General features: G+C 34.8%; 1 protein-coding gene across 4 annotated transcripts; it reads left to right on the plus strand.

Annotated features, from left to right (window-relative positions):
* The first annotated feature begins 876 nt into the window (after positions 1-876).
* On the plus strand, positions 877-25,549 carry LOC138323304 (uncharacterized). 4 transcript variants are annotated; one of them, XM_069267808.1, is made up of 27 exons: positions 877-1,016; positions 2,658-2,781; positions 3,000-3,146; positions 3,360-3,512; positions 4,159-4,671; positions 4,928-5,315; positions 6,308-6,346; positions 8,053-8,220; positions 8,405-8,475; positions 9,405-9,537; positions 9,960-10,012; positions 10,796-10,963; positions 11,741-11,973; positions 12,175-12,218; positions 13,234-13,284; positions 15,218-15,291; positions 15,626-15,685; positions 15,841-15,958; positions 18,449-18,570; positions 18,911-19,096; positions 20,966-21,095; positions 21,364-21,446; positions 21,756-21,829; positions 22,073-22,124; positions 22,442-22,528; positions 22,759-22,850; positions 23,227-25,549. In XM_069267808.1, the coding sequence occupies exons 2-27, from the start codon at positions 2,671-2,673 to the stop codon at positions 23,366-23,368; spliced, it is 3,492 nt and encodes a 1,163-aa protein (XP_069123909.1). In that variant the 5' UTR covers positions 877-1,016; positions 2,658-2,670; the 3' UTR covers positions 23,369-25,549. The 4 variants fall into 4 exon arrangements, with proteins under 4 accessions (XP_069123909.1, XP_069123911.1, XP_069123912.1 ...); XM_069267810.1 differs by lacking the exon at positions 13,234-13,284; XM_069267811.1 differs by lacking the exon at positions 10,796-10,963.
* The last annotated feature ends 2,128 nt before the right edge of the window (positions 25,550-27,677 follow it).

Consider the following 27,677-nt stretch of genomic DNA (forward strand, 5'->3'; position numbering starts at 1 on the left):
TTGATGAACATACACACAACGTTTTAAGTTATTGACCTATTTCAGTAAGTAAATGTCTCTTGGTAGATAGATATCCAAACAGGCAATCACTACCACATACGAGGACTTTTCACATCGAAGTAGATTACATTCACTTGATAAATTGAGAAAATATTTAGATAGCACACTTCAAACTTAGTCATTACCATACAATCACCTAATATATCATCATACGAAACAACATTGAAGATTCTAGATCCTACCAACTGTATTTGTAACAAAACACATTCGGCATAATAAGTGAGTATGATGTCAATTTAAATATAATTTCATTTCATTTCGAATATTGCTATTTACTGATGATGCTGAATATATAACGGTGCTCAAACTGTAAACAGGGTCCGAAACTGGCGAAAGGGGTTATGAACGAGTATAAATACATCCCAAATATTTAAATGGGGTCGAGATTGCTACATCATTCTCAGTTTTAACTTAAATAAAAAGACAAATCCACAATGTATAGTTTGAACGTCTTTTTCACCATCGTATACTAGGATGACAACATGAATTACGAAGCGTTTTAATTTAATCATTAAGCCCATGCGCGTTTATTTAACTGGTGTAAATGGCTACATATCATCTGTTCACTATCTATTGTGGATAGTAGGACTTTAAAGCATTATATAAAGCAGATGGCGATAGATTTATACGACAGGATTTTATTTTCAACATGTTTACCCTTAGGTTTAGCGGAAGTAAAAGAAAGACCGGAAGTTCAAATTTTGCATTTTGGGTAACAAGGTACTCGTTCTCGGACTATATGGTGACTTTAGGAGAAAACGTTAAAGGTATTCCGAATATCGCGTATTAAGGTTATTTGAACGCTTGAATTGGACAGTCGGCTAAGGTGTCCAACAACGAAGTATTTCTGAAAATGATCCGTCGACAACGACGCTTCGACATGTAAACAGAAATGAAATGGATTTGGATTTTTAATCTCATCTTTTACAGGTTCAAACTCACAGATATGCATAGGTGTAAGTGTCTTGTCGTATCTTTTAAAACTTAGTTATTGAAAAGACGGAACTTGGGATGAAATCGAAATAAAACGTTTACACAGAAAAGTAAAAAGTTCAGGCTGTGCCAGGGGCCATACTTCAGTCAATGTCAGTGATCGATATTTGTGATATTTTTGCAGTCGTTCTCATTACAAGAAATGCTTCCGCAAGTGTCATAAGTCGTCTTTAGATAATTTCAGCTGAAATTATAAATAGAGTAACGTCATGGCGAAATATGTTAATATGTGTAAATTTTTAGCCAAGTTTCCTGAAGATTAGTGCAAAAATGATGTTATGTCAGATCATTTGAAATTTTCTGCCAGCTATACAGTACTGTACCTATATTCACATATATGTAAGAGGTTTCAGGAGCAGGTCAATGTGTCTTGTGTATAGTGTCAGTCGGCTAAATCCTCAAATTTAACATTAACATGCTAAAAACAGCAAGTGCTGTATTAAAATTATGGTTTTGTTAAATTCTGAAGGTCTGTATTGAACAAATGGATGGTATATAAATATAAAGTAACATAATGTACAAATATATTTGTTTTCTACCTAATTTTCATTCTTATGAAGCTGAAGTGTTGACATGCAGTGGTTTTTGAGCTACCCACAAGAGCCCTTGTGTGTCTATCAGAAGACGTCACTGTCTGACAGAGTGCAACCTGTAGAAATGCTGCTGTTTTACGATGTTTTTAGATAGACCTACCTACTGTTTTTGATACAGCATGGTGTATATTGTGTCATATACCAAATTAAAGATAAATTATCTGTCTGTCAATTGAGAGTATTCCCATTGTCACATCTTATAAAGTTTGTTAATAATCATACTTTTTCTGAAATTGGGTAGTTTACATGTTATATGGCCGGCTGAGCTATACCTTGACACAGTATTGCATATGATATAGAGAGAAAAATGTCTATAGGGCTAAACGCCTGTGCATAATGTTTCAAAAGTGTCTTGTACCTGTAATACTGGTATTGTTGGAGACAGTTGGTAGAGACAGAGTTAAGTTTTTCACACCGGAGTCCTGCCATATATGGGTTTGATTCCTCGCCGGGCTAATAGACATGAATGCGTTTTCCCCCTGTTCTTCTAGACTACACATCCACAATATGATCATATTAATAAATGGGTTAAAATTGTGTGTCAGCTTCTAGTATTTAGTGTTGAGTTCAAGCACAAATATTATAGGGGTGTACTGTTGCTACTGTTACACTTATTAAAAAACACATGACACTTTTGTTTCTTTTTAAAAGTAGTCAGCAACTTTTCTTGACTAGTGGGGGTTGAAAATCTAAAGAAAGCCAGGGGAGATAAGTAAGAAAGGACAGTAGTGTGATTTGTAAATACCAGATCACTCAGCTGTCAGATCGAGCATTTTAATGGTAAAACCATAAGATGTAGCACCAGAAACAGTAACCTTAGTCTGAATAATTCTGCTTATTAACATGCTGTAATATCTTACAAAAATAATCACTTGGGTTTGATCCCTTGTCACGTAGTCAATATTCTTAAACGCTACATGTATATTCAAGCAGTCAAGCTGTTATGAGTCATGGACCTTCATAACAGCAATATAAATATAAATGTACTTTTATAATTGATTTTATTTTTAGAAAAGCCACCACCATGCCTGAATCAGGACTATTTAATGACCGGCCAAAAACGTTCCGTAGTGGAACTACATTACAGCCTAAGTACTCAGTTCAGCACCGCTCTGACATCCTGCTGGTTGAACAGGTATGTTCAATAATTATCGGTGTTTGTTACCGGGGTAATAGGCTCCCGTGTAAACATTTGAATGGGTAAAGATTGTTTTCATTTATAAAAATGATAAACTTGACAATGACCAAAATGTATGGTACTATAGTTTTGTGTTGGGTTAAGGTGTTTAATTAATTTGCATGAATTTGTTTTCTTTTAAAAAACTAAAATCATTTTGATTGATTTCATTGCAGACAGAGGCTGTGAGAAATGCCCAGAATACCCTGCAGCAAATCTTAACAGATTTGGAGAATGGTAAGACTGAAGAGGAGATTGAACAGTTAAGGGCGGAGGCCCAGGCCGCTAGAGACAAGGGAGATTCGGCAATCCTAGTCCTACAGGTATATACTGTACAGACACAGAAATAACTTCTTTATTACTTATTCGATAATCATCATTTATTAATTAATATTCCATATTACAAATTATGATACAATTATACTCATATCTATATTTTCACTTGATTATATAAATGAAACTACATTGTTGTTCAACATATGAGTTATGAATGCATATATTCATAATTGATGTGAATTCTCTTTGTTTTCTTTCAGATTTTGTATAAAATTGACTCTGAGCTAGTTCATGCTAGAAAGGATCTAGAGAATGCCCTTGAACATGAAAATGGGGACATCATGGAGGCTCGCAAGCGAGTCATGTGGCTGGAGGACAGGATGGGGGCACTCTGTGGAAAAGTTAGGATTAGGGTGAGTAGTGAATATCAAGGATACTCTCAAGGACCAAATGATATGATGGGATAGTGGGAATCAAGACACATTAAGGATTGTTTTCCTAATACATAATTCACTTTCTTAAAATGCCTCAAAAGTTGTATGATAATACAGTGATTTTCTTACTCAATAATTTCAGAGTCCTGTACCTTTTAAAATTGGAAAACAGTACATTGCATCTTTCTCGAAACATGTATATTTCAGAGAGTTTTTCTTCATTTGGGAAAATATTGACATAAAATTGGGGAAATACAGCAAAATTTCTCTTTGACAGGGGTCTTTATTCAGCCTCAAATGTACCTGAAAATATCACTGTAATATGTATGGTAGACATGGACAGTTTTGCGCTTTACAATCTTAGTCTAATTGTTCACATTTCCAATTTTTAAGTTACTGATATGATTGTGTGTGCAGTGATATGGTTGCAGAGGTTTAATAAAAGCAGCTAAAATTCTCACTCTTCAAATAATTCCACTTTCACATGTACATTATTCAGTGGTAGATGATATAAAACTACTATGCAAAGAGTCTTTATTTGATTAAGGTATAAAGCAATAAGATTGATTTAAACTTCCATTGTGTTATGGATTTGTTAAAGAGAAATAACATGTTTGTGTAACAGGGTCAGCCACCAAGACCAAACAGAAATCGAGGATCTGAAGAGAGGGGCGGGACGACCTTCAGGTCTGGTATGTCTGACAATGACGACATGAGTGATGGGGATGAAGGCTATATGGGAAGGCGTATGTTACCCCCCATCCAGTCACGACTGCCGGACTCTGAGGATGAGAGTAGGGGGCATGGCTATACCTCACCTTCTATCAGTGGATCAGAGGACTATAGAAAAATGCAACGTCATCGTCAAGGCCTTTTGGATACACCTTCCTCTGCCTCGTCAATGACCCAGAGCAGGGCACTGTACCCGCAGAGAGGCATTGGAGCAGAGACAGAGGAGGAAACTGAAAGTGAAGCACCGGCTCCAGAACAGGGCATGACGAGTCAGAGTGAAGGAGGGTCTGAAGCCAACGATCAACTCGGAGAACTACCTACCATGTTTCACAAGGATAAACGGGAGTTTACACCACGCTCCACAGAGCAATCACAGCCTCCTATAATGACAGATAATGAGGAAGAGGTAAGAACAAGACTAAGAGAATCATTATGTTATTCTTTATTTCACTGACTTTTTATTTTATTTGTAAATTTTAAGAAGACAAAATTTGATATTTTTCACTTAATTTTTGATGATGAAGTTTAACTTTCAGTCAAATTCTGATGACACATGAACAGATAATTAGTTTTTATGAGGACATACAGTTTGGCTTTAATCAAAACAAAAAAGTGGCTTTTAACATATATTCTCAAAGTGATGTTTTTACATTCTTGTAAAGAAAAAGGAAGAATCAGAAGATAAAGGGGATGATACAGAAAGAGATGAAGAAAAAACTGAGCGCTCTCTCGAATCATCTACTGGATCAGAGGAGTCCTCAGGATCAGAGGATAGCAGTGATGATGAGGAAGAGGATTCTGAAGAAGAAGAAGAAGAAGAAGAAGAAAAAGATGAGGAAGAAGAACAAGTATTAAAAGAAAAAGATCAAGAGAAAGAATCACAAGAAAAAGAAGAACAAACAGAAGAAGAAAGAGAAGCAGAGGACAAAGTGGCAGGACTGGAAAGTATGGATGATAAGAGAGGACAGACATTTATTACTGAAGTGTCGGCCACGACAACCAAGAGTCGCGTCACTATTGTGTCACCTCGCAGGGAGGACACCCGAGCAGGTAAGACCTTATATGGAAGTAGTGAGTGGAACATTTCTGTCAAATTATGTTCATCTTATTGGTTTTCAAATTTTTGCACAAATTTCTATTGGTATTCAGGTCTATAATTCAACATTTCTTCAAAAGCTATATGTACATGTATATATCTGTTTGTTAATGGGTGATTATAACTTTGATATCTTTTAAAGTTATTATTAATATTTATTTCTAAGTAGTTTTTGTAGAAAATAAATCTACTTAATGTTTATTTCTTAGTAGTTTTTGTAGAAAAAACTTGATTGCATGTATCAGTGAATGATGTTTTTTGTGTGGTTTGAAGCATGAAGAAATTTTATTGCATGGAGAGCATTTTTGTATGAAATCATTAACAGCAAAATTTTAATTACAAAAAATCCTTTACCTTTCAATTAAGCATGTGTTAGTGTTAGCTATTATGAAATATTACAAGTAACATTACAGTAAGCCTACATTTTAAAGTGATATGATAAGGTCATAAAGGAGATGTTGTAACACTTTTGACACATATATCTTAAGCTTTTCAGAATTCTTTATTATCAGATTTTCAATGAAATGAAGAAATGGTCATGATTTGACCTTATCAACATTACACATAAATTAAACGTATAAATTATTATGTTTATAGTGAAGACCAAACTCTGTTCTGGTGCAAACAGATCAGCTGTCATTTGCTTTGAAATAATATTATTGCATCATTATACATCATATACATTTATAACATGAAGCAAATTTCCACAATATTATAACAAAAAGAAAAGAAATGAAAAAAATTCTTCGAGAAGGGGTATCAGAGACTGTGATACTTTAGGTTTAACGATAAAAAGATTCCTTGAATCTTATCTGGTCTCCATTAATAATACATGTACTAATTGAAAGGTCTAATTTCAACAAAAACACAGTAATTGTCATTGAGGGGCAGGGGTAGATGTGTCCATGAATTTTATGTGTCTATAAAATTGTGCCACATTAATTAGAACGTCACAGGAAGAAGATGTTAAAGAAGTACCAGCCAGGTAATGTTGTGTGTAGCTTCAGGACGGTACCTAATGCATGGGAGTCATGTGATCCTTGTGTTGGATTTTGTTGGTACATTTGTATTAATATCCCTAGTATTGGGTCTGTGGTTCAGGAAATCTTGGTATGGTTTATTTAAATATGCATGAAGTAGAGTGGTTTTAGTTTTAAATAACCATGTAGAATTATACTAACTCATACCAGCTGCCAGTCAATGTATACATAGTAAATAGTAAGTACTTATAAAATGCTTTGTGTATATTTTGTTGCTTTATAAATCATAGTATGCAATAATAGCCTGGTTTTTCATGAATATCTATTTGATTTGAAGTGATACTTGGAGTTTCATGTACCAGTCATACCAATGCACAATTCTCTTCAAATTCCTTTTAAGAATAAAAATACCAAACTACACATATTTAATTTTAAAAATTGCATATATTTGTGATCACTGATATTCTTAGAATAGTATTTCATGAGGGAGAAGTTTGCCTGAAGCATGGTCGTCTTAGTTTTAAAATCTTTGTGCAATATGTAATTCCTTAAGTATGTCTGTGCATTAGTAAAACATATTGTTTATTTGCTAAAAAAATGATTTTGCAAACATATTACATGTACTTTGTTTAGTGTACACATATTGAATGCTTTAAAATTGCATGTATGGTACACCTGCTTACTAGTATATATTAAAAACCAACTGTAGTTATATGGTTACTTTAACTCACTGATTGATTGGTGTGCATGTGGAGCTTTACAAACTTACATGTGGTTGTAAATTGTTAGAAATCAATGTATCATTGAGCATGGAGAAACTAGTAATCAGAACATATAGTTATCATAAATAAAAAAATACAAAAAATAAATAAATAAAAAAACATCTGAGATATTTTGGTACTGGTTAAGCCTGACCTTATTTTGTGTAAGTCTAACACACATCCATTATAATAAGGCCATGGGCTAGGATCCCTCATTTTGATAAGAATGTTAATGGAATTAAGTTTAACTTTCATAAAACTCTGAAAATTAATTTGAAACAATGGTTTACTTTGGAGAGGACTTTCCATGGTGCTAAATGTGCAGATAATTTGTATAATTTGAACACAAAAATGTAATTGATCCCAAGAAAGTAATGAAAATGTAACTATCGTTTAATTTTTTGAAGGCTGCATTCATTCAAATCTATTCATTACTGTAATTAGCTCTGTCACCAACTGTCAGTTCAACAGCCCTTAGTTCTGCATATGACTCCTACATTTATCCTGACATTGCTTGCATTAGTGTATGTGAAGGGATGTGGCTAAAAAGACCTTTGGTCAGTTACTATCAGTACTGTATCTGATTTAATGCAAACACAAGTTGTTAGAAAATGGATCAGTAATTTTCACATTTTTAGTCAAATGTTTAAAACATGTTATTATTGAGCTTGTTAGTTATAGCTACAGTGTGAATCAATATTTGAAGGAGAAACGTTTAGATATTGCACAGCTATTTAAATGCAGAGACTACTAAAATTTGCAGATTCAAGCTTTTTTTCTAGCTGTGTCTAGAGTGATTTAGAGCAAACAAATTTAATTTTGATGAGCTTGTCTAGGATTACATCTGTGAATTACATTTGTTGACAGTTTATTTCAATGCACAAATTGTTTTGTGTTTACAAATTATTTCCATGTGTCATGACATTAAGAGAAACCTGTCATATTTTTAGCGTTTCTGCGAGAGATTGCAGAGGAAGAGAGAGACTTGGTGATGGAATACTGGTTGTCGGAACACCACAGATTTGAGTATGGAGAATATGCCGACGTCATGTGTCAGTTAGACCCACTTTCCTACCACCAGATGGGGCTAGCTGTACCAGGATCCTTTTTGCCGCGTCGTAAGTACTAATATCACAAGGGAACACAAAATCTTCCAAATATATACACACTTACCCCAAGTATGTTAAAATGTTACATAGAATGAAATGTTATGAACAGTTATTTAACTTCACCATTATATTAAAATGTCAAATGACTTATACATATATATCGGGAATAATTTGAATTTTATGTGATTTGTAGCTGATAAGAAATATGAAGTCCTGCCCTGGAGAGAACCAAGTAAAGGAGGAACAGACATCATGGATATACATGTGAGTTTTAATGACTGAAAATGATTTTTCGCGTTTTGGAGATTATCCCATTTTTGTGCTTATTTCAATTGCTTTTTTTTTTTTTTTTTTGGACAAGCATTGTTCATTAAACTTTTATTCATAACTGCACTAACTTTAACCAGTTTTGAAGTTAGTTACCTATTAAAATTTGAGTACATTGTACTTTAAAGGGACAATTCATTCTACGAGAACATTAAAATTTGTATATATATCGGAAAACCCACAGTTCTAATGGAAATTAGATCAGTCGGTTTTACTGTGATATGTCAGAAAATCCCATGGTGGTGAAATTCGTGTGAAATGTTCAAGCTCACTCACTGTCCGCCATTACACATTGTGGTCGAATATCTTGTATGCCGAACCCAGTCCCTTGCTCGTAGAGTAATGCTACTTTTATCTAAAACTGCTCAAATCGCTCTGACAGAAGTGTGTTTACCTTATTAGGTGAATTGTCTTGCCTAAAAAAATATATTATCACCTCCACAGTGGTTATGTAGTTCATTTGTTTAACGTGCGTGACTTCGGCTCGGATATTGGTACAGCGTACATATTGTACCTGCTTAAACATATTGATCAACAATTTGTAATTACAACGGTATCAGTTAAAATACTAAACAATGACGTGGGATTTGTCAATATCTTATGTTATATGTTTCATAAGAAATGTAGAACAATACATTTATGCTATATTTTGCTTGTTGGTTATGTAAAAGAATTAGCCTGAGTGAATTGTCCCTTTAATGAATCAAGTTTGTATATAGGAACTAATGATACAATATGTCATAGCTATATTGTTCTAATAGAGCTGTTATATAATGAATAAAATCTATTGTGTTGATAAAGTTTTGCTTTGATAAATTGATATATGTAATTCAATTTTAATTTTTGTACTTTCTTTTTGTTTGCAGAAAATGGATTTAGACAAATTAGCAAACAGACTTCACCGAATGTATGACAAAGTTTACAAAGCAGCCATGTTGTCTGTTCGTCCTACTAAAAAGTCTACTGACAGACGAGAGCACAGTTTACTTCAGAGTAGTAGTAAGTTTGATTTACATTAACTTTGACATTTTAATATATGTATTCTAAGTACTGTAGATCAATAGGATTTTAGCATTTTTAATTACCTATATAGGTATTAGGACATACTAAGAAGTGTCTAGATATAGTTCTGCTTTGACATTTTCATGCACTTGTATTAAAGATCTTATAATACAATCTACCTAGTACAAACCAAGCAAAACTCTTAATTTGTGGTTTTGCAGAAACAACACTGGGTCCTATTGTTTAGCGCTAGTCTTTATTTGTCATGTTTACTCCATTGACTTGTTGAGATACAACATGTAATTTAAAATCTTAATAAACTCAAAGTTCATATAATCTGTGCCTCTGAAATGGGAAAGTCAGTAAATCATCACACAAAGTGTATTGTGTACTGATCATGTTATGTTGTGATTTTCCAGTGGCCAGTAAAGAAACCACTTCTGTGTCAGCTTCAACTGCCCTTGCTCCAAAGGTATTGTAAAAACACAAAATATAATATACCCTGTATATCAACTATACACTATTAAGCTCAAGAAAAAATGCATGTATATTTGCATGAACCATCACTTTTACGATACAATAAAAAATATATATTGATAATAAAATTAACATTATTTTAATCAGCTAAATTCAGATAACAGGCTTAACTATATGGAAGTAAAATGTCCAAACTGACCTTAATCACAATGTACTCAAATATTTACCATTTTATAAAAAAAATGTTGTATTGATGCATGTATAAGTAATTTTTTGCTTGGCCAGCATTTCTCCTGTTGTTAACAGATATTCACAAGTAAAGCAGATTGCTTCCACACTTTTTCAAGGCTTTAATTATCATCAAAACCTCACTACAACTATGATATTATAGTTTATTTAGTTAATTATGACAGTAATGTAATTTAAAATCTGATAATGATTTTGATAACACTGCTCAACTGAGTCTGTCATACCTATGATTGTTATCTGCAAAAGAATCGAAGTATCCTTACTAGCGATGATTTAAGGATCTTCTTTAGTGAGGTTTCAGTCTCGTCCAAGTCTCATTTCAACCTTTCGCAAAGGGGTTTTTGTGATTTTCAAAAAATAATTATACCTCTGTTTGTCAAATGTGGCGATATGAAGAATTTGAAATTAGAAAAAGCTGATATATGTGTATGTGTTATCTTTTTGACAACAGTAATGGCCACCCACACTATATACCCATTATTCTTCACACCGTGTAAAGCATGTGCATGATCTAATCCATTTATTACAGTCGTCGGTAGAAACTCAGGACTTATCACGCTCTCACACATTAGACTCCATAGAAACTCCAGTCCTACCCAAACTGGAGAACAGACGACTCGGCACATCTAAATCTGGACGTCTTGTGTACTATCCAAAACCAATTCCTCCCCCAGAATTACTCCCCCTTACACGAACGGTAAGAACATATCAGCTCTTGATTTTGGCGACAAACGTCATCTTTGGGCTTTCTGTATTTTTGTAGATGATATTTTATAAAGTTATGGGTTGATTTATCAAAGAAATCTGTTGTCAATATACTCTACTGGAGAGTTTGACAGCAAATTCAATTAACTTAGTGTTCAGATTTGTTCCATTAAGATTATGCATGTCATTCTTAACTGACTGTTATTTTATTATGTGACAAGATTTAAATAGTTTGTAACTTTATAACATCACTGACATTGAATTAGTGTACTTGGTTATTAAAGTATGCTGCTGTCTCCAAAATATATGTTCTCTACATCAACAAGATATGCATGCAGGCATGGATTAAGGAGGTTTCCCGACATATTACATGTACCACAAGCCCTCCACCTCTGGACCACAAGTTTAAAATTCCATTTGAGGAAGTTGCCAGCTGTTACTGACCATTGGAGAGTAGTCTTTCTCCAGGTCTTTTAGCTTTCCTCCACCAGTAAACCTGGCATGTCCTTTAATTACTCTGACTTAATGAGTCGTTAAAACTAATTAAACCTTTCAAGATTATTCAATAATGGAGCTGATTGACACATACAATAAAACCTGCCTTAGTGACCACTTCTAGATAAAGACCACTTGCTTGGTCCTAGTTGGCTAATTAAAACACTATTTGACCTGTGTATAATCAAGACTACCTGGCTATAAAGACCAATTTACATTTGATCTTTAAGACAATTGACTGGAATATTCGATGAAAGCATTCTCTTCTACACAGACGGCAGGCAAAGCATATCCACGAATGGCTGATTCCTTTGCGAACTCCGACCCGACAGTCAGAAATCCTGCAATTCGTATTGTAAACCAAAGGAATCTAGCCAAGGAGACGAAACTAACATTATATAGGGAGCGGACTAGGGCCAGCCAGAAGGGGCCAAACAGCACAGAGAGGAAATTCAGGCTGATGTTAGAGCAGGAAAAAAGTGTAGTCAGCAGCCGAAAGTCTACAGCGTAAGTACAAGTAACCATGTTGGTATTCATAAGTCTACAGCATAAGTATATTTATATACATGTATATATGATGGTATTTTGTAAGTCTAAATTGTAAATACATGTATACACATGTTACCTATGTCTTTTTGTAAATTTCATTATCGCTCATCATCATGATTTTAGCTGTCATATTGATTTCAATGTGTGATGTATTAACAGGACCAAGCCAACATTTTCACGAGCCGTAACTAAGGTTTCTGGAGGTAAGTCTGGATACTTGATAGATTCTGCATGTGTTCACCAGCCACTACATATCGTTGTTATATCCTATATTGTTTAATGTGATACACTCACGATAATTGTTATACACTGTAACCAGCTGCTATACAAAATATCAATGGAAATACATCAAACTGTAATCATCCTAAAATGTACCCCATGATATAGCACAATAACTTGGTTATATAATGTATAACAAAAGTAGTTCAAGATTAAACAATGTGATGTACGTATATTTATGATATGATATTGTTTGATCTCGTTATATTCTATTCCAACACAGCAGATATAATAAACATAAATAGGCTTTATATCCAATATTTTCCTTAAGACCCATATTTTATTTCCCTCTTGATTAAACTGTCACTTAACTTTGTATACTTGGTTATCAACATGGGTTAAAATTTTTTGCGATTTTGATAAAATCCGAGGTAATTAAATTTTGGCGATCTGGCTTTCAGGGTCTATATGACTCAATCCATCTCAACATTTTTGCAGATCAAATCATAGCAATGTCCTATAAAATCGTGAAAATGAATTCCTGCGAAAATAACTTGTTATGTGCAATAACATATATCTATAGCCTGCCAAAACTTGATTCCATTGAAATGATTCAAATGTTAAAATAAAACCTTACATAGACTTTGGTCCAAATATTATTGATTCTGCTTAGCAAAATTTTGATAAAGATCAACCTCTTCACAATGTTCAGATTAGTCCAAACACTGTGTTAAAATTGAGGCAAACTATACAATCACATGCTTTATTTAAACTGCAACTAGATACTGAAGTTCTATAAAGTTTTGGTGTGAACACTGGTACAAAGTGTATTCTGTAGTAATTGTACTATCTATATTAATGCATGTCTCTATCACTGGAAGTAGAATGTTATCACTGTACAAATCTGTATGCATGCAAGTGTTTGTGAGACCCTACTTAACATCACAATGAAAGAGTTAGTGCCCTTGGTTTGTACACACGACTAACGCCTATGTTTAGATTTCGAGGATGAACTTATAGACCTGAAGAGCGAGGACTCCGACAATGAAGGTAAAATGGTAGTCTGGCTTTTGTGAGACATTAATACTCACTTATTAATCTGCTTCCAGGCTTTAGTTTCTGCTGATTATATCTACTTTAATCAAATTACATTTATATGTAGATTAATGATTTATTCATATGTTGTAGTATTGTATGATACAACTGTTCTATTGTTTTACTGAAGTTTTCTTTTGTAATTTATTAATGTTTTGGTTGAAAATCATTCCACCCTAAAACTATCATCATTGATCATACAAGCAATGAACCTACATTACATTTTAAGATAATATTATTTCGTGAATTACACTCATTCTTATTGGTTTAGAAGTATGAGTCCATTTTTGCATAGACTGAAAGATTAGCTTGTCGAGAATTATGACATCATACACGAAAAATGTCTTCATGGTAAATTCTAAAAGCGGCACAGTCATTGATCAAACTCAAATACATTTGTATGGGCTAAAATATCAATGTGGCTCATCTGAATTTGTTTTATTGTAAAAATTAGTAAAAGCAATTAAGAAAATCAATGCCTAACTGGTACATAACTGATTTATTCAAGTTAAAATTATAAAAACGGAAGGAATGTCCGCCCGGTTTTTTATCTATGACTTCATAAATCCAAAAGGTATTGAGAATTAATGCTTAATTATTTCTGAAGTTAAGGAAAGAGCAAATGGTTATGTAAAGTATCAAAGTGTGAAAAAGTAAAATTGTATCTGAAAAAAGGGTTCTTCATAGCATGTAAATAGGAGTTATCTCCCCTTCATATTTCACCCTGTTGCTCTAATTTTTCTTATCTAACTATTACTTCAGTACATTTTTCCTGACTCTATCAACATTAAAATCAGCAACGGAGAATACTATAACGAAATTCACTCAGAAATGTGTCTTATTATCTTATGAAATATTCAAATGATTTATCAGGCTATGGTATCTGATGCTTATATCATTTGCTAAAACTCACAAAAATATCGTAAAATGTAAAGTTTAACTAAATACTGACATTCATACTAAACTTGTATCTATCTAATGGATGGGGAGTAATTCATTTTGTGTTTGTTTTTCTTTTCAATTTGTTTTTATCTGATTTTGATATTTTTCACTTTTATTAATTTTTGATGGTCTTAATTTAGTACTCATTATTTTTGTTTTGATGTAAGTTTTATTGTTTTGTTTCTTACTTGCATTTTATTTTGGTTGAGGTATAATTATCTACAGCAAAGATGTATATGGCTATTATTCCAAAATATGAAAAAAAAGACTGCCTTAGAAAATGACACAAGCCCATTCTATCCTGCAACAAAATCTAAACCATTCAGTTATTCTTTATCTAGTGATAATATCAGTGCTACTGTGATGGTAAAAAATCCTCTTTCTTGGTACATGATTATGTTGGAGTATATCTTTCCTAGCATAATACAGTATATTAATTATTGATGATTTCTTTCCTCTCTTTCTTTTGTAAATTCAGCCATACTGTCAAAGCCAACAATAAGGAGCCATTTTAGTGGCGTAAAATGGGTTATTTACAGTGAACTAGATCATTTTATTCAATTACATGTTGAATTTTGGGTAAATGTAAAATTGTTCTGTATAATATGGGCCATTCACCAGCCATAGGTATATTGCTAGTCATAATGAGTAGTATTGATACATGCCATGGACAAATATTTTTTAAAGTAGCTTGTATTTTCAAATTAAGTATGAAGTAAACCTTTTTGTCTTATTATGGTATTACACTTTAAATATGTTGTACAGTTACCATTGTTTGTTAAAACATATTATTTTTATACCATTCATGACAAAATTCTTACAATTGATTACCGATTCTTTGTAGTTTAGAATTGTTTGTACATAATGGAACTACTTTGTCTAGATTTGATTGTCTGCATGAAGGTGTTCTGGTGTACTAATGGCTGTAGTGTGATTTGTATTACAGGGAGTATGTGGAGCAGGATAAAACCTAAAAACAAGAACAGAGAGTACTCCGGGCTCAAGTGGGAGAGAGTCAAGGTAATACTGTGGGGTCAGAGTTTAGGTTTAGTTGTCATGGAAATGTATATACATTTACACAATTAACTATGTAGCAGGGAATATTATAATAGCACTATAACATACATTGTTCAGATAGAATAATGAGATATGCCTTTTAAACTTACATATGATATAGAACTCTAACAATATTCTCTATAATTATTCAATAATCATACATATTTGATTGATATAAGTATCAACCAAGAATATGTGTTTGTTAATCAAATCTCAAACATTGAATGATTTGGTTTTGTTTTGACAGAATTTTGTATGATCCTTGGTATGAATTTTAAGAATTGTGTTGTGTTTATAGACCTTGGTACACAACAACCTGGTGTCAGAGCGGGCCGAGGAGAGAATAGACGCTGCAAAGGTAAATATATCCCCCAAACAAAATTAAATCCAGATGTTGATCAATTAGGTTTGCTTGCTTTATCACTTGAAAAATTGCTTTTCCATTTCTACCAACAATGAGTAATTTGAGCTTTACAAAAAATATTAGTAAATTGTTTGTGTTGAATTCCACAGCATCTCGGCCTGTTAAGGTGCGGTGATACTATGGTTTTCTATGCCCTCAAGGACCGTATGAAGGGAGACGAAGACAAACGAGTCCGCTACGAAGCTGCCAAGTCACTTATTCTTATAGGTAAGTTACAGGAATGTAAGAAAGTTATAGGTAGGCTACAGGAATGTAAGAAAGTTATATAGGTAGGTTACAGCCATGTAAGAAAGTTATAGGTAGGTTACAGAATGTAAGAAAGTAGAAAGTTATAGGTAGGTTACAGGAATGTAAGAAAGTTATAGGTAGGTTACAGAATGTAAGAAAGTTATAGGTAGGTTACAGCAATGTAAGAAAGTTATAGGTAGGTTACAGCATGTAAGAAAGTTATAGGTAGGTTACAGCAATGTAAGAAAGTTATAGGTAGGTTACAGCCATGTAAGAAAGTTATAGGTAGGTTACAGGAATGTAAGAAAGTTATAGGTAGGTTACAGGAATGTAAGAAAGTTATAGGTAGGTTACAGGAATGTAAGAAAGTTATAGGTAGGTTACAGGAATGTAAGAAAGTTATAGGTAGGTTACAGCAATGTAAGAAAGTTATAGGTAGGTTACAGCATGTAAGAAAGTTATAGGTAGGTTACAGCAATGTAAGAAAGTTATAGGTAGGTTACAGCCATGTAAGAAAGTTATAGGTAGGTTACAGCAATGTAAGAAAGTTATAGGTAGGTTACAGAATGTAAGAAAGTTATAGGTAGGTTACAGCCATGTAAGAAAGTTATAGGTAGGTTACAGCATGTAAGAAAGTTATAGGTAGGTTACAGAATGTAAGAAAGTTATAGGTAGGTTACAGCCATGTAAGAAAGTTATAGGTAGGTTACAGCAATGTAAGAAAGTTATAGGTAGGTTACAGAATGTAAGAAAGTTATAGGTAGGTTACAGCAATGTAAGAAAGAAGTTAAGGTTAAGGTTACAGATGTACAGTGAAAGTTATAGGTAGGTTACAGAATGTAAGAATTATGTAGGTTACAGCAATGTAAAAGTTTGTTAGGTTACAGAATGTAAGAAAGTTATAGGTAGGTTACAGCAATGTAAAAAGTTATTTGTAGGTTAAGGAATGTAAGAAAGTTATAGGTAGGTTACAGCCATGTAAGAAAGTTATAGGTAGGTTACAGCCATGTAAGAATAGCAATAGGCAAGGTGTACATTGTACCATTTTATCCCTATGTACCTCCTGCTCTATCCATCCCTAGAACCCTTCCTGCTCCATTCCATCCTGGAACCCTTCCTGCTCTATTCCATCCCTAGAACCCTTCCTGCTCTATCCATCCTAACTCCTCCCATCCCTAGAACCCTTCCTGCTCTATCCCATCCCTAGAACCCTTCCTGCTCTATCCCCATCCCTAGAACCCTTCCTGCTCCATTCCATCCCTAGAACCCTTCCTGGAACCCTTCCTGCTCTATCCCATCCCTGGAACCCTTCCTGCTCTATCCATCCCTAGAACCCTTCCTGCTCCATTCCATCCTGGAACCCTTCCTGCTCTATCCATCCCTGGAACCCTTCCTGCTCTATTCCATCCCTGAACCCTTCCTGCTCCATTCCATCCCTGGAACCCTTCCTGCTCTATCCATCCCTGGAACCCTTCCTGCTCTATCCCATCCCTAGAACCCTTCCTGCTCATTCCATCCCTAGAACCCTTCCTGCTCTATTCCATCCCTAGAACCCTTCCTGCTCCATTCCATCCCTGAACCCTTCCTGCTCTATCCCATCCCTAGAACCCTTCCTGCTCTATCCATCCCTAGAACCCCTTCCTGCTCCATTCCATCCCTAGAACCCTTCCTGCTCTATCCCATCCCTAGAACCCTTCCTGCTCTATCCATCCCTAGAACCCTTCCTGCTCATTCCATCCCTGAACCCTTCCTGCTCTATCCCATCCCTAGAACCCTTCCTGCTCTATCCCATCCCTAGAACCCTTCCTGCTCCATTCCATCCCTGGAACCCTTCCTGCTCCATTCCATCCCTAGAACCCTTCCTGCTCTATCCCATCCCTAGAACCCTTCCTGCTCTATCCCATCCCTGGAACCCTTCCTGCTCTATCCCATCCCTAGAACCCTTCCTGCTCTATCCCATCCCTAGAACCCTTCCTGCTCCATTCCATCCCTGGAACCCTTCCTGCTCTATCCTATCCCTGGAACCCTTCCTGCTCTATCCTATCCCTAGAACCCTTCCTGCTCTATCCCATCCCTAGAACCCTTCCTGCTCTATCCCATCCCTAGAACCCTTCCTGCTCTATCCCATCCCTAGAACCCTTCCTGCTCTATCCCATCCCTAGAACCCTTCCTGCTCTATCCCATCCCTAGAACCCTTCCTGCTCTATCCCATCCCTAGAACCCTTCCTGCTCTATCCCATCCAGAGAACAAATAATCATACCCTGGCTTTACTCCATTCCCAGCAGATAAAAAGCTGTCAGAAATCTTCTGTCTGTCATTCAGAGCTATATCATCACAGATATCCCATCCCATTACATCCTGTTTGATATGGAGACAGAGTTAATTATGCCTTACAGACATACTTTTGGTTTTGTTCTATTACACCATGATAAAGTTGAACAAATCTTTTGTTTTCTGTATACATCTAGGCTGCTGGGAGGAGGATGTACAGATGGTGATCATTAAATACCTGGCCATAGGGAACACAGAGATCCGACTGGACCTCATCCGTACCATGATCGACGGCAGGAATGTCCAGTATGTCAACAAGGTCAGGACTAATCACTTCTACAGACCCTAAAATATACCTACATGTGTCTGGACATTTTTATTTCTATTTCAACATATGTCTATATTTGTTAATTTCATCAAGACCAGTAAATATTTTGGATTCTGTTATCTATAAACCTGTAGCATTTTGAATTTGATTTAAATTTGATCAAAAGATTTCGTTTGTAAGATTTTAGTAAAGATAAGATACAGACATTGAAAGAGCATTACATTACTTTATTTTTAATATTTCTAATTATATGCTGATAAAACATGCATGTTAAGACGAATAAAGAATATGCTTTAGAAATACAATGCTAGTATTTCCTCTTTTATTACAGAGTTTGAGTACGTTCCCTGAACTTGTGAAGATGCTGAGTCATTTTTGTCGGAATCCTGATCCGGATGATCAAATAGCACTGGATGCTGCCATCCTTCTGGGGAAACTATGTGTGGCAGATAACAATGCCAAGAACAAGCTCAAACTGTCACTGGAGCACAACACAGACACACATGTCAAAGCTAAGGTCAGTACAGTGGAACCTCCCGAAACCGATCATGGTCGGTGCATACAATTTCGTCCTGTTTAGAGAGGGTTCGGTTTGGAGAAGTGAACGGAAAACCAATCATTACGATCCGGATTTAATCGATCGGAAGTCGTTTTTTACACTAGTGTACCGCATGTATGCCTAGTGTTTATTAAAACCGACCGATATTGATTGTTAATGTGAATGTTATCACAAAAGAGATAATCATACGTTTAAAAGGAATGGATTACAACAATCTTGACTTTGTTACCGCTTATAAAGGTAGTTTAGTTAGTTAGTTGCGTGAATGTTCTTGGGGATGTTCTCGTCTGCACTAACCTACATATGGCCGATCGCTTCCGGTTACGTCAAGAATCAAATTATATGGTCTAATTACACGATGATCGATGCCGGTCATTATATGACATAGTCATTTTCTAAAACAATACATGGCTTCGGCTTCTTTGCACAGATAATTTACATTATCCGACAACTACATATGTAAATTATAAAACCTGTGTGATTTGAATACGAAACTTTCTCTTTATCACTAGCTCTGCTTGTTTTCCTACAGTAAACAAACTGCATGCACGTGGTAGACCTTCGTTAAATATCTAAACAATAGACATGATTATATAATTACACCGGGTATAATTACCATGTACCTATAGCCTTCACATCTGTATACATGCCCCAGGACACATCCTCGATACTCCAGGGGTTCCGATCACTTACGATCTCTACACCCCTGGACTATCTCATAGTAAAACTGGAGGCAACAAAACAGAACAGGTAATTTAGTCGTTTGATGTACATCAAAAGAGCTGTATAATGGTATACTGTGGTTGACTGTGTGGCTTTGATGTTAGGCGTCGCTCTCTCTGTAGTCTTCAAAGGAAATCTTTGCTTGCCTGTGATTGGTCAAATGTTTTCCGCTGAGCTGCCTCCAATTTCACTATGAGATAGTCCAGGGGTGTAGAGATCGTAAGTGATCGGAACTCCTGGAGTATCGAGGATGCCCAGGACATGGCATGCGACAACTATGGTACAGTTACGTGTGTATTTCACGGTCGGTTGTTCAGTTCGGTGTCGCTCAGGTAAGACCGGTTTTCAGAAGTGTATTTTAGTTACATTTGACTATTCCGATCTCAAAATCGGTCCGGTACTCGGAATTGGGAGGGATCAGTTTTGGGAAGTTTTATATACTATTAATAAAGAGGAATTCATTCAGTACATGACATCCATGTTTGGTTTCTAGTGGTGATCGGTTTTGAGAAGGTTCAGTTTTGGGAAGTTACACTGTATAAACACTGATCAAGGAAGTGGGATGGGGTGGGGGGATGGGAGGTACACAACATGTCAAAGTCAAGGTCAGTATAACCACTGATGAAGGAAGTGGGATGGGGTGGGGGGGTGGGGGGACACAACATGTCAAAGCAAAGGTCAGTATAACCACTGATGAAGTAAGTGGGTGGGGGGGGGGGGGTGGGGGGGGGACACAACATGTCAAAGCCAAGGTCAGTTTCATCACAAGTTTAGGACAAACTATGAAGACCAGTTCACAGGTTCCTAGTTCAGAGTCAGAATTTAAGCAGATAATTAATTTAAAATCAAGAGATATGGCACATGTTCAAGTCACATTGCAACTTGATGTAAGTATAGCAGTAGTTATAGGGTGGAGGGGAGTCCCTGCACCATGCAATGTTATGGAGCGTGGAATTTTTGGGATTTTCTACCAATCTTCAAAATAATTGAGTTATTCAAGAACTTGGTCCAAAGTAGCTTTATTAAATGCTTTTGTAAATTTTCATAATATATACCTATCTTTTCACTTTGTACTGTTTAATACTAATATACTTACCTCCACAGTCACTTGAGATCCTGGTTCGGCAGTTGAACTGTACAGACTCTGACATTGTAAACAGTATCAAAGATATGCTGCATAAGTCATTTGTGTGGAAACACCGAGCATTGGCTGCAGAACTCCTCATTGTTCTAGGTAACTAGAAATAGTTATACGTTTTTGGAGTTTAGGTTGTTTCTTAATTTAGATATTCAAGATAAAATGTTGATAATGGAATTATTTCCATCCTGAACTGCTTTGTGTTTACATGTCGTAACATCATTTTTATGACGCTCTTCTTGCTTGCATTCTAAATATTTCATTGGTAACAATGTGTTTGGTGTGTTTGAAAGATTATTCTGTATTAAATGTTGTCTTGTGATAAGGTTAGACAAATTAAATTTTATGTATTATGTATTCACAGGACCCAAGCATGTACTCAAGATTGCTGAGGTCGACCAACTCTACGAGATTTTAGAGAGAAGATTATGGGATGAGCCAATCAAAGTAAGAACATGTCTATCATAGAAGATTAATCATGCAAATTGGGGAATTTATCTTCATGTGTCAACTTATCACACACGTCATCTATCTCATTTTGTGATACATTAGATGTAGTATTAATATAACTAGAAATGTATTATATCGTAGTATTAATATAACTAGCAATGTATTATATCGTAGTATTAATATAACTAGCAATGTATTATATCCAAGAGGTAAAGCCCATGTCGTTGTTGTATGACTGGTGGGTAACTGGGTCCTCCGCAGGAGAATTGTATTAGTTATATTTTGATGATTTTTTTTTCCACACAGGAAGTTCGTGTTGCTGCAGCTAAAGCCCTCACTGCATTAGGTCTGTTTGGAAAGGCTTGTGAAAAAATAGAAAAGTAAGTAACAACTGGTTATTTGTTAAAGATGTCATTTCTCAGGTTAGGGTTTCTTGTATTAACACAAGGAAATAAATGTTAAATTTTCAATCATTCTCCAATATCCAATTTAAACAAATGAGAATTGGCCATCCTCAGGTACATTGTGCATGGTAACAAGAACAGCTCTGTAAAATCCATCTTGAACGTCTTGATATGATGGTGTAATTTAGTGTAATAAATGTTTAATATTGTCTGTTATAGGAGACTTGAGAACCCAGAGGAGGATGTGAGAGCTCAGGCTGTCATTGCTGTGGTGAGTATTCATCATGATAATAAACGAATTAATATGCGGAATTTCATAATGCACATGTATTAAAAATGATCACTGGCATCATTTAATATTGGAAAATGAAAAATTCTGTTAAAATATTTATTATAATGTAAACTTTTTGATACCTAAGCACTGGCAATAGATTTGATCGTTTCACAAACATGCAATGTTCATTCGAAATTAACACCATACAGATAAGTTCAATGTAACCTATCACTATAAAACATTGCCATTATACTTCTATATCCATTTGTAAACTTTTGATATACTTGTATAAGACTTGCTTTTTCTGTGTGTAGGGCACACTCGGGATAAAGAATGAGAAAACAACGAGAATGTTGTTGGAGATGTTTGAGTTGGAAGCCAGCGATTATGTTCGTCTGATGGTAGGTATTGTTTTGACAATTTCTTCCCTCTTCTAAAGTTTCATGAACCAGGTAGCAATATTCCACCACATCCATTATCATTGTTTTTACTTTGCTAAATCATTAATGTCTGTAGTTGAAACTATTAAAGTATATGGAATGTAGTTTACAATGTGTGGATGTTTGTGGAACTGAATATTGCTATATGCTAGGTGTACAATATTTAGGAACCTGACCATGTTTTACTTCAGATTGTGCGGACATTTGTGGTACTGAACAGCACAGACAAGCGAGTCCTTAGGGCTCTGAAAGAGAAAGAGAAGATAGATGGCCCCCTTGCCAGGTATGCCAGATTGTAATTAATTAGTCAATATATCCGTATTTATGGTAAAACACTAATATATGTCGCTAAGATAGGTCAGATTATAGTTGGTGTCATTAGGGTCAGCGGATACTGACTTTTATGCTCCTGCCATGAATTGGGGACATAAAGTGTTACCATGGCAGTTGTCTCCGTTTAAGTCACTCCTGCCCATTCTTTGATAAACAGTAGATGCAAAATTAGACTTTCTAGTGAAAAGTGTTTTAAATTCATTGATTTAAAATTAATGTTATAAATTGCAATTTGCAAAAAAAAATTGTTCTATTCTCTTTTCCATTTTGTAAGATAATTTTTTTAAATTGGCAAAACTATTACATTAATGTATTTCATTTTACAGAGAAGCCAAAAAAGCCTTGAAGACATTAGAGATGTTAAGAGAACTAGGCACCCCACTGGGTAGACATACCACAACACCGAATCGAAAGGCTCTAACACCTGCTATTAGTAATGCACTACGACCTCTGACCCAGAGTGTGTAGATACTGCAATAGCCTTTTGTCAAGCAAAGCAGAGAACTTGATGCTTGTGTCAATTGAAAATAGTTGCTCTAACTAAATATCAGAACGAGAAGCCACATTTGTTTTTACGATTCTATATCCATTAAGCACACTTTTGTGACCTGTTGCACTTCATCTTCTTTCCATATTTTTTGTATTGGAAGCAATAATAAAGTAGCATTTTTTCCCTTAGTGCAGAATTATATCAAAAACAAGTGTGGTTGATCATAAATGTATTATTTTCAATTTGAATGAAGATGTAGGAAAACTGGACTGATTAAATGTACGGTCCAACCTGCTATAAAGAACACCTCTGTATAAAGGTCATAAAAGGAGCACCTGTCTATAAAGAACAAGCTATTTCAACTCCATTTGGTGCAATTTACTATATTATTCACCTCTGTATAAAGTACATCTAATAAAGCACGATTTGTCTATGTCCTATTGGTATCCTTTATAGACAAGTTTGACTTTTACATCTAAAAGTTATATAAGGTTCACATCTAGTTTTAGTGTTTATATTTACAGTCTTAAGATTTAAGACTCTATCAAACACAGAGGTGTATATATGTTCCACCAAGGCCGTTTTCGTTTATTCGGAACAACCAGTTCGACCGTTTGTAAAAGTCATTATTTTAAGTATAAATCCTGACTTACCTGCAGTTTTTCATACAGGCCTGTGTGGGCTTTGTCAAGGCTCGTCTAAAAACAATATAAAATCATCAGGTCCGTCTTTAATTCATAAACGAACGACTAGGTCCAACCAGTCAAAATGCATAATCGAAAACGGCCCAACTAAAATGTGTTGATTAAAACATAAATTATGAAAAAAAACATTCTGCAATGTAGTAATACAGCCAGAAATAGGTATGAGCTGATGTCATTTTTTATATTGCCCATTGTTTGTTGCACATACAGCTTTATTGAAAAATTAAAATGTTAGTGTTACTAAAAAAAAACAAACAAAGAGATGCATTTTAATCAGTATTGAGCATGCACATGTTTCAGAAGTATGATAAATATTGTAAGTAATTGATACTGAGAGGATTCTTACAGAAGTATATGTATATCATTTATGAGTACATTAGTTGAAGTTTAACAAATCAAATGTGCCTTTCTCTGATTAATTCATCAATATGATGATCTGAAGCATGAATTTCAAGCATTTATAATAGTAATGAGATGCACAACAATGTACTTTATCATCAGCATTTACCAATAGTCATGTTTCTGTACAATACGGGACAGTATTGCTGAATCTAATCATTGTTATTTCAGTAAAATATAGAATTGTCAAACATATGTTATATTTTTTATGAATTTATATTATTATATTTTCCAGATATTTTATGTATTTTTCCCGTCTGTGATATTTACCCTATACTTTTGTTACTGAGTAACATGGTTTGGGAGCAATCTAATGTTGTGATAGGCCATTAAAGTCAAACTATCCTTGGGTGACTTTCTATGCTAAAAAATAAGATTTTATAATTTCAGCTAATTTATTTATAAATTGTGTGTGTGTGTGTGTGTTATGTTCTGTGAATGTTTGTTGTTACTGTCAGTAAATAATTCATTTTTCTACATTTGATTTTTCAAGTCTTTGAAATATTTTAAATTAAAATGAATAATTTTAGTTAACTGTTATCTGTTCAAAATGCTTCGATGTCTTTTATTCCGTCTTTGCATATTACAGAGTTAGCTCCCTTGCGGGTAGGTATCAATTGTTACGTCATTATTTTGTGAGCGCCATTCACATCGTTTTCTCTGAAAAGTATGACGTAACGCTCACAAACACATGACGTCACAATCAATACCTACCCGCAAGGGCAGATAACTCTGTAATATGCAAATACAGAATAGTTTTATGTGCCCTCCCCTTTTCTGGAAAGCCAAAAGTATAAATCATTATATGAATAATACATTTTTTTTTGTTGCATTTACGACTTGAGTTTTAAACAATTTTTGTAAATGTCAACTATTTCGAATACTATGGTTAATGACTGAGAGATGTTCTAATTACTTTTGTCAAAAATTTGTAAAAATAAAATAAAAATTAATGCACATATGAAACACTGGGCACTTTCCATGATGATTCTACAAGTATTTTTGTACTCGAGCCTTGTTTTGTCAAAGTAATAAAATAATAAATGTTAACATGTACATATGTTCTCTCTTGTCTTTTAAGTAGTAATTTACTGGCTCCACACCAATGTTATGTATATTGATTAACTACTGACAATGAAGGTTGCTTAATCTTTATAAATGGAGCTATACCGGCTACATGGCACAATTCGTTCACATACGTGTATATTTCATTATGAACTACCTGCATTTATCTTTAGAACTAGAAGAGCTGAAGGGTAACTGAGTTTAAATGTAGTAAACACTACTTCCTGGTCCAATAGCCTACCAAGACATAACGGGTAGAGCCAAATATGTCACTAATATATAACGGTGAACATTAATGGGGATTATCACCCACTTTGGATGGGGGAAGTAATTAATGTAAACTAACCTATTTGTTATAAGTTATGCGTCAAATTCGCGGACAGTAAGAAATCGTGAAAATAAATTGCCGCGAATATGTTTTAAATACAGGTCAAGCAATAGCTGGTTTGCCATCTTTTTGAACAATCGGTCTAAAATGCTATATGCTAATGCTATTTTGGCGGTGAAATTTTGTTACCGCTATTTCTCAGAAAGAACTGAGCGGATCTGTCTCAAATTTTATTTGTAGGTTTCCCTTAAGCCCTACATATGTAGTTGTGCATATTGCATTTTGGGACCGATAAATAAAACAAGATGGCCGACCGGCTGCTCTTGAACTTTCGATAGTTGAAGTTTGTTTACACTATTTCTCAGGAAGTGAGGTAGGCTCAGGGTTCTGTCCTCTGGCTCAGACCCACCATAGTCGGTAATTTCTACTCCTGCTTAGCGCTCATCATTAAGGGAGTGGAACGAACGAATGATAGCGAACAAATGCAAACCTTTAGTATATTGTGAACAGATATGTGTTGTTCTATACGTAAGAAATCCTATATAGCTGATTGGATAATAGGTAGAGATCATTGTTGTTTATGTTACGTCGAACCATCATATAATCTTATTGGAAAGATAACCTTTTTTCAGGAATAGGCAAGGCGCTTGTCCTTTAGAGTGTCTAAAACTTTATCTTCTGTTATTTCCCCCTCGTTCTCACTTAATAGAGTACCTGCTTAGTGATCAAGGTCGATAATAGATGTTATACATCCTGTAGTTTTATAATTTGCTAATTGTAGGTGTCTACTGTTCATCCTTTATCATTTTAGGGAGTATGGGAATCATTTCAAACTATTTTATATGCGCAGTTTGTAAATGTGACGATTTCGGGACGTTGACAGTTAACGTTGGTGTACAATCAATCTTTGGTACTCAATGAACCATTTATACACGATAACCTTAAAGCGAGGACGTATATGCGATCTCACTTATAAATCCTTGCCTTAAAGACTATACATACCCTGCAAGTACTTATGCCTCTTATGAACTAACTGCCACAGAAGGGTAAGTATAATTTCTTAGAACTAATACTAGTTTGACTGTGTTTTTCGGGTTTCCTGGTTCTAGATATGTGTATACAGGAATAGGTGTGGATTGTATGATGAAAGTCTTTAAGTTGATGTGTATATGTCTCCTTTTTTCGTCGCTAAACATTTCGATTCCTCTTCGTCAGATGCGTCTAGTAGTTTATCCTCGATATTTGTAAATTGAAATTATAAAAAGAGCGAAGAGTTCGGTAATTAGAATATTGATGGAGATTTCGAATGTCTTTCTCACAGATCTTCCTTGTGGTGGTGCACGTAGTCTTTTGGTTCTTTTAAAATAGACAGTTTGTTTAAAGTACATATAGAGGAACTGGCCTTCAAGGATGTAAAATATTCCAATATAATACTCCATCTTAAAAACTGCGATAAACAAGTGTATTCTAGACCCATTTGATATTTCCAAATGACCGTTTTTGGTTAAGTTTAATATTAAGCTTCGTATTTACACTCTATAAACAGTGGTCATCTTACACATTTACCTAATAAATCAATTCAATAGGTATCTTTCTTTTGGTGTAAAAAACTTTTTTGTTCATATGGTTCCCATCGGTCTTTGTGAATATGACTATTATTTGAGACGTGTACTTCTTAATATTTTTCGAAATCACATAGATTATTATAATTATTTTGTACTTCAATAATCACATCTTGGTGGCACTGTTTTTGTATCAAACATATCAAAACACTTTTGTTATTAGAACTAA

Source organism: Argopecten irradians, chromosome 5 (genome assembly GCF_041381155.1).
Source record: "Argopecten irradians isolate NY chromosome 5, Ai_NY, whole genome shotgun sequence".
NCBI lineage: Eukaryota > Metazoa > Mollusca > Bivalvia > Pectinida > Pectinidae > Argopecten > Argopecten irradians.

Excerpts from the sequence above, each read along its gene's own strand:
- LOC138323304 (XM_069267808.1), top strand. The coding sequence starts at position 2,671 with ATGCCTGAATCAGGACTATTTAATGACCGGCCAAAAACGTTCCGTAGT. Across the intron at positions 8,476-9,404 it reads CAGACATCATGGATATACAT|AAAATGGATTTAGACAAATT; the intron begins GTGAGTTTTAAT and ends TTTTGTTTGCAG. Across the intron at positions 22,125-22,441 it reads CTCAGGCTGTCATTGCTGTG|GGCACACTCGGGATAAAGAA; the intron begins GTGAGTATTCAT and ends TTCTGTGTGTAG.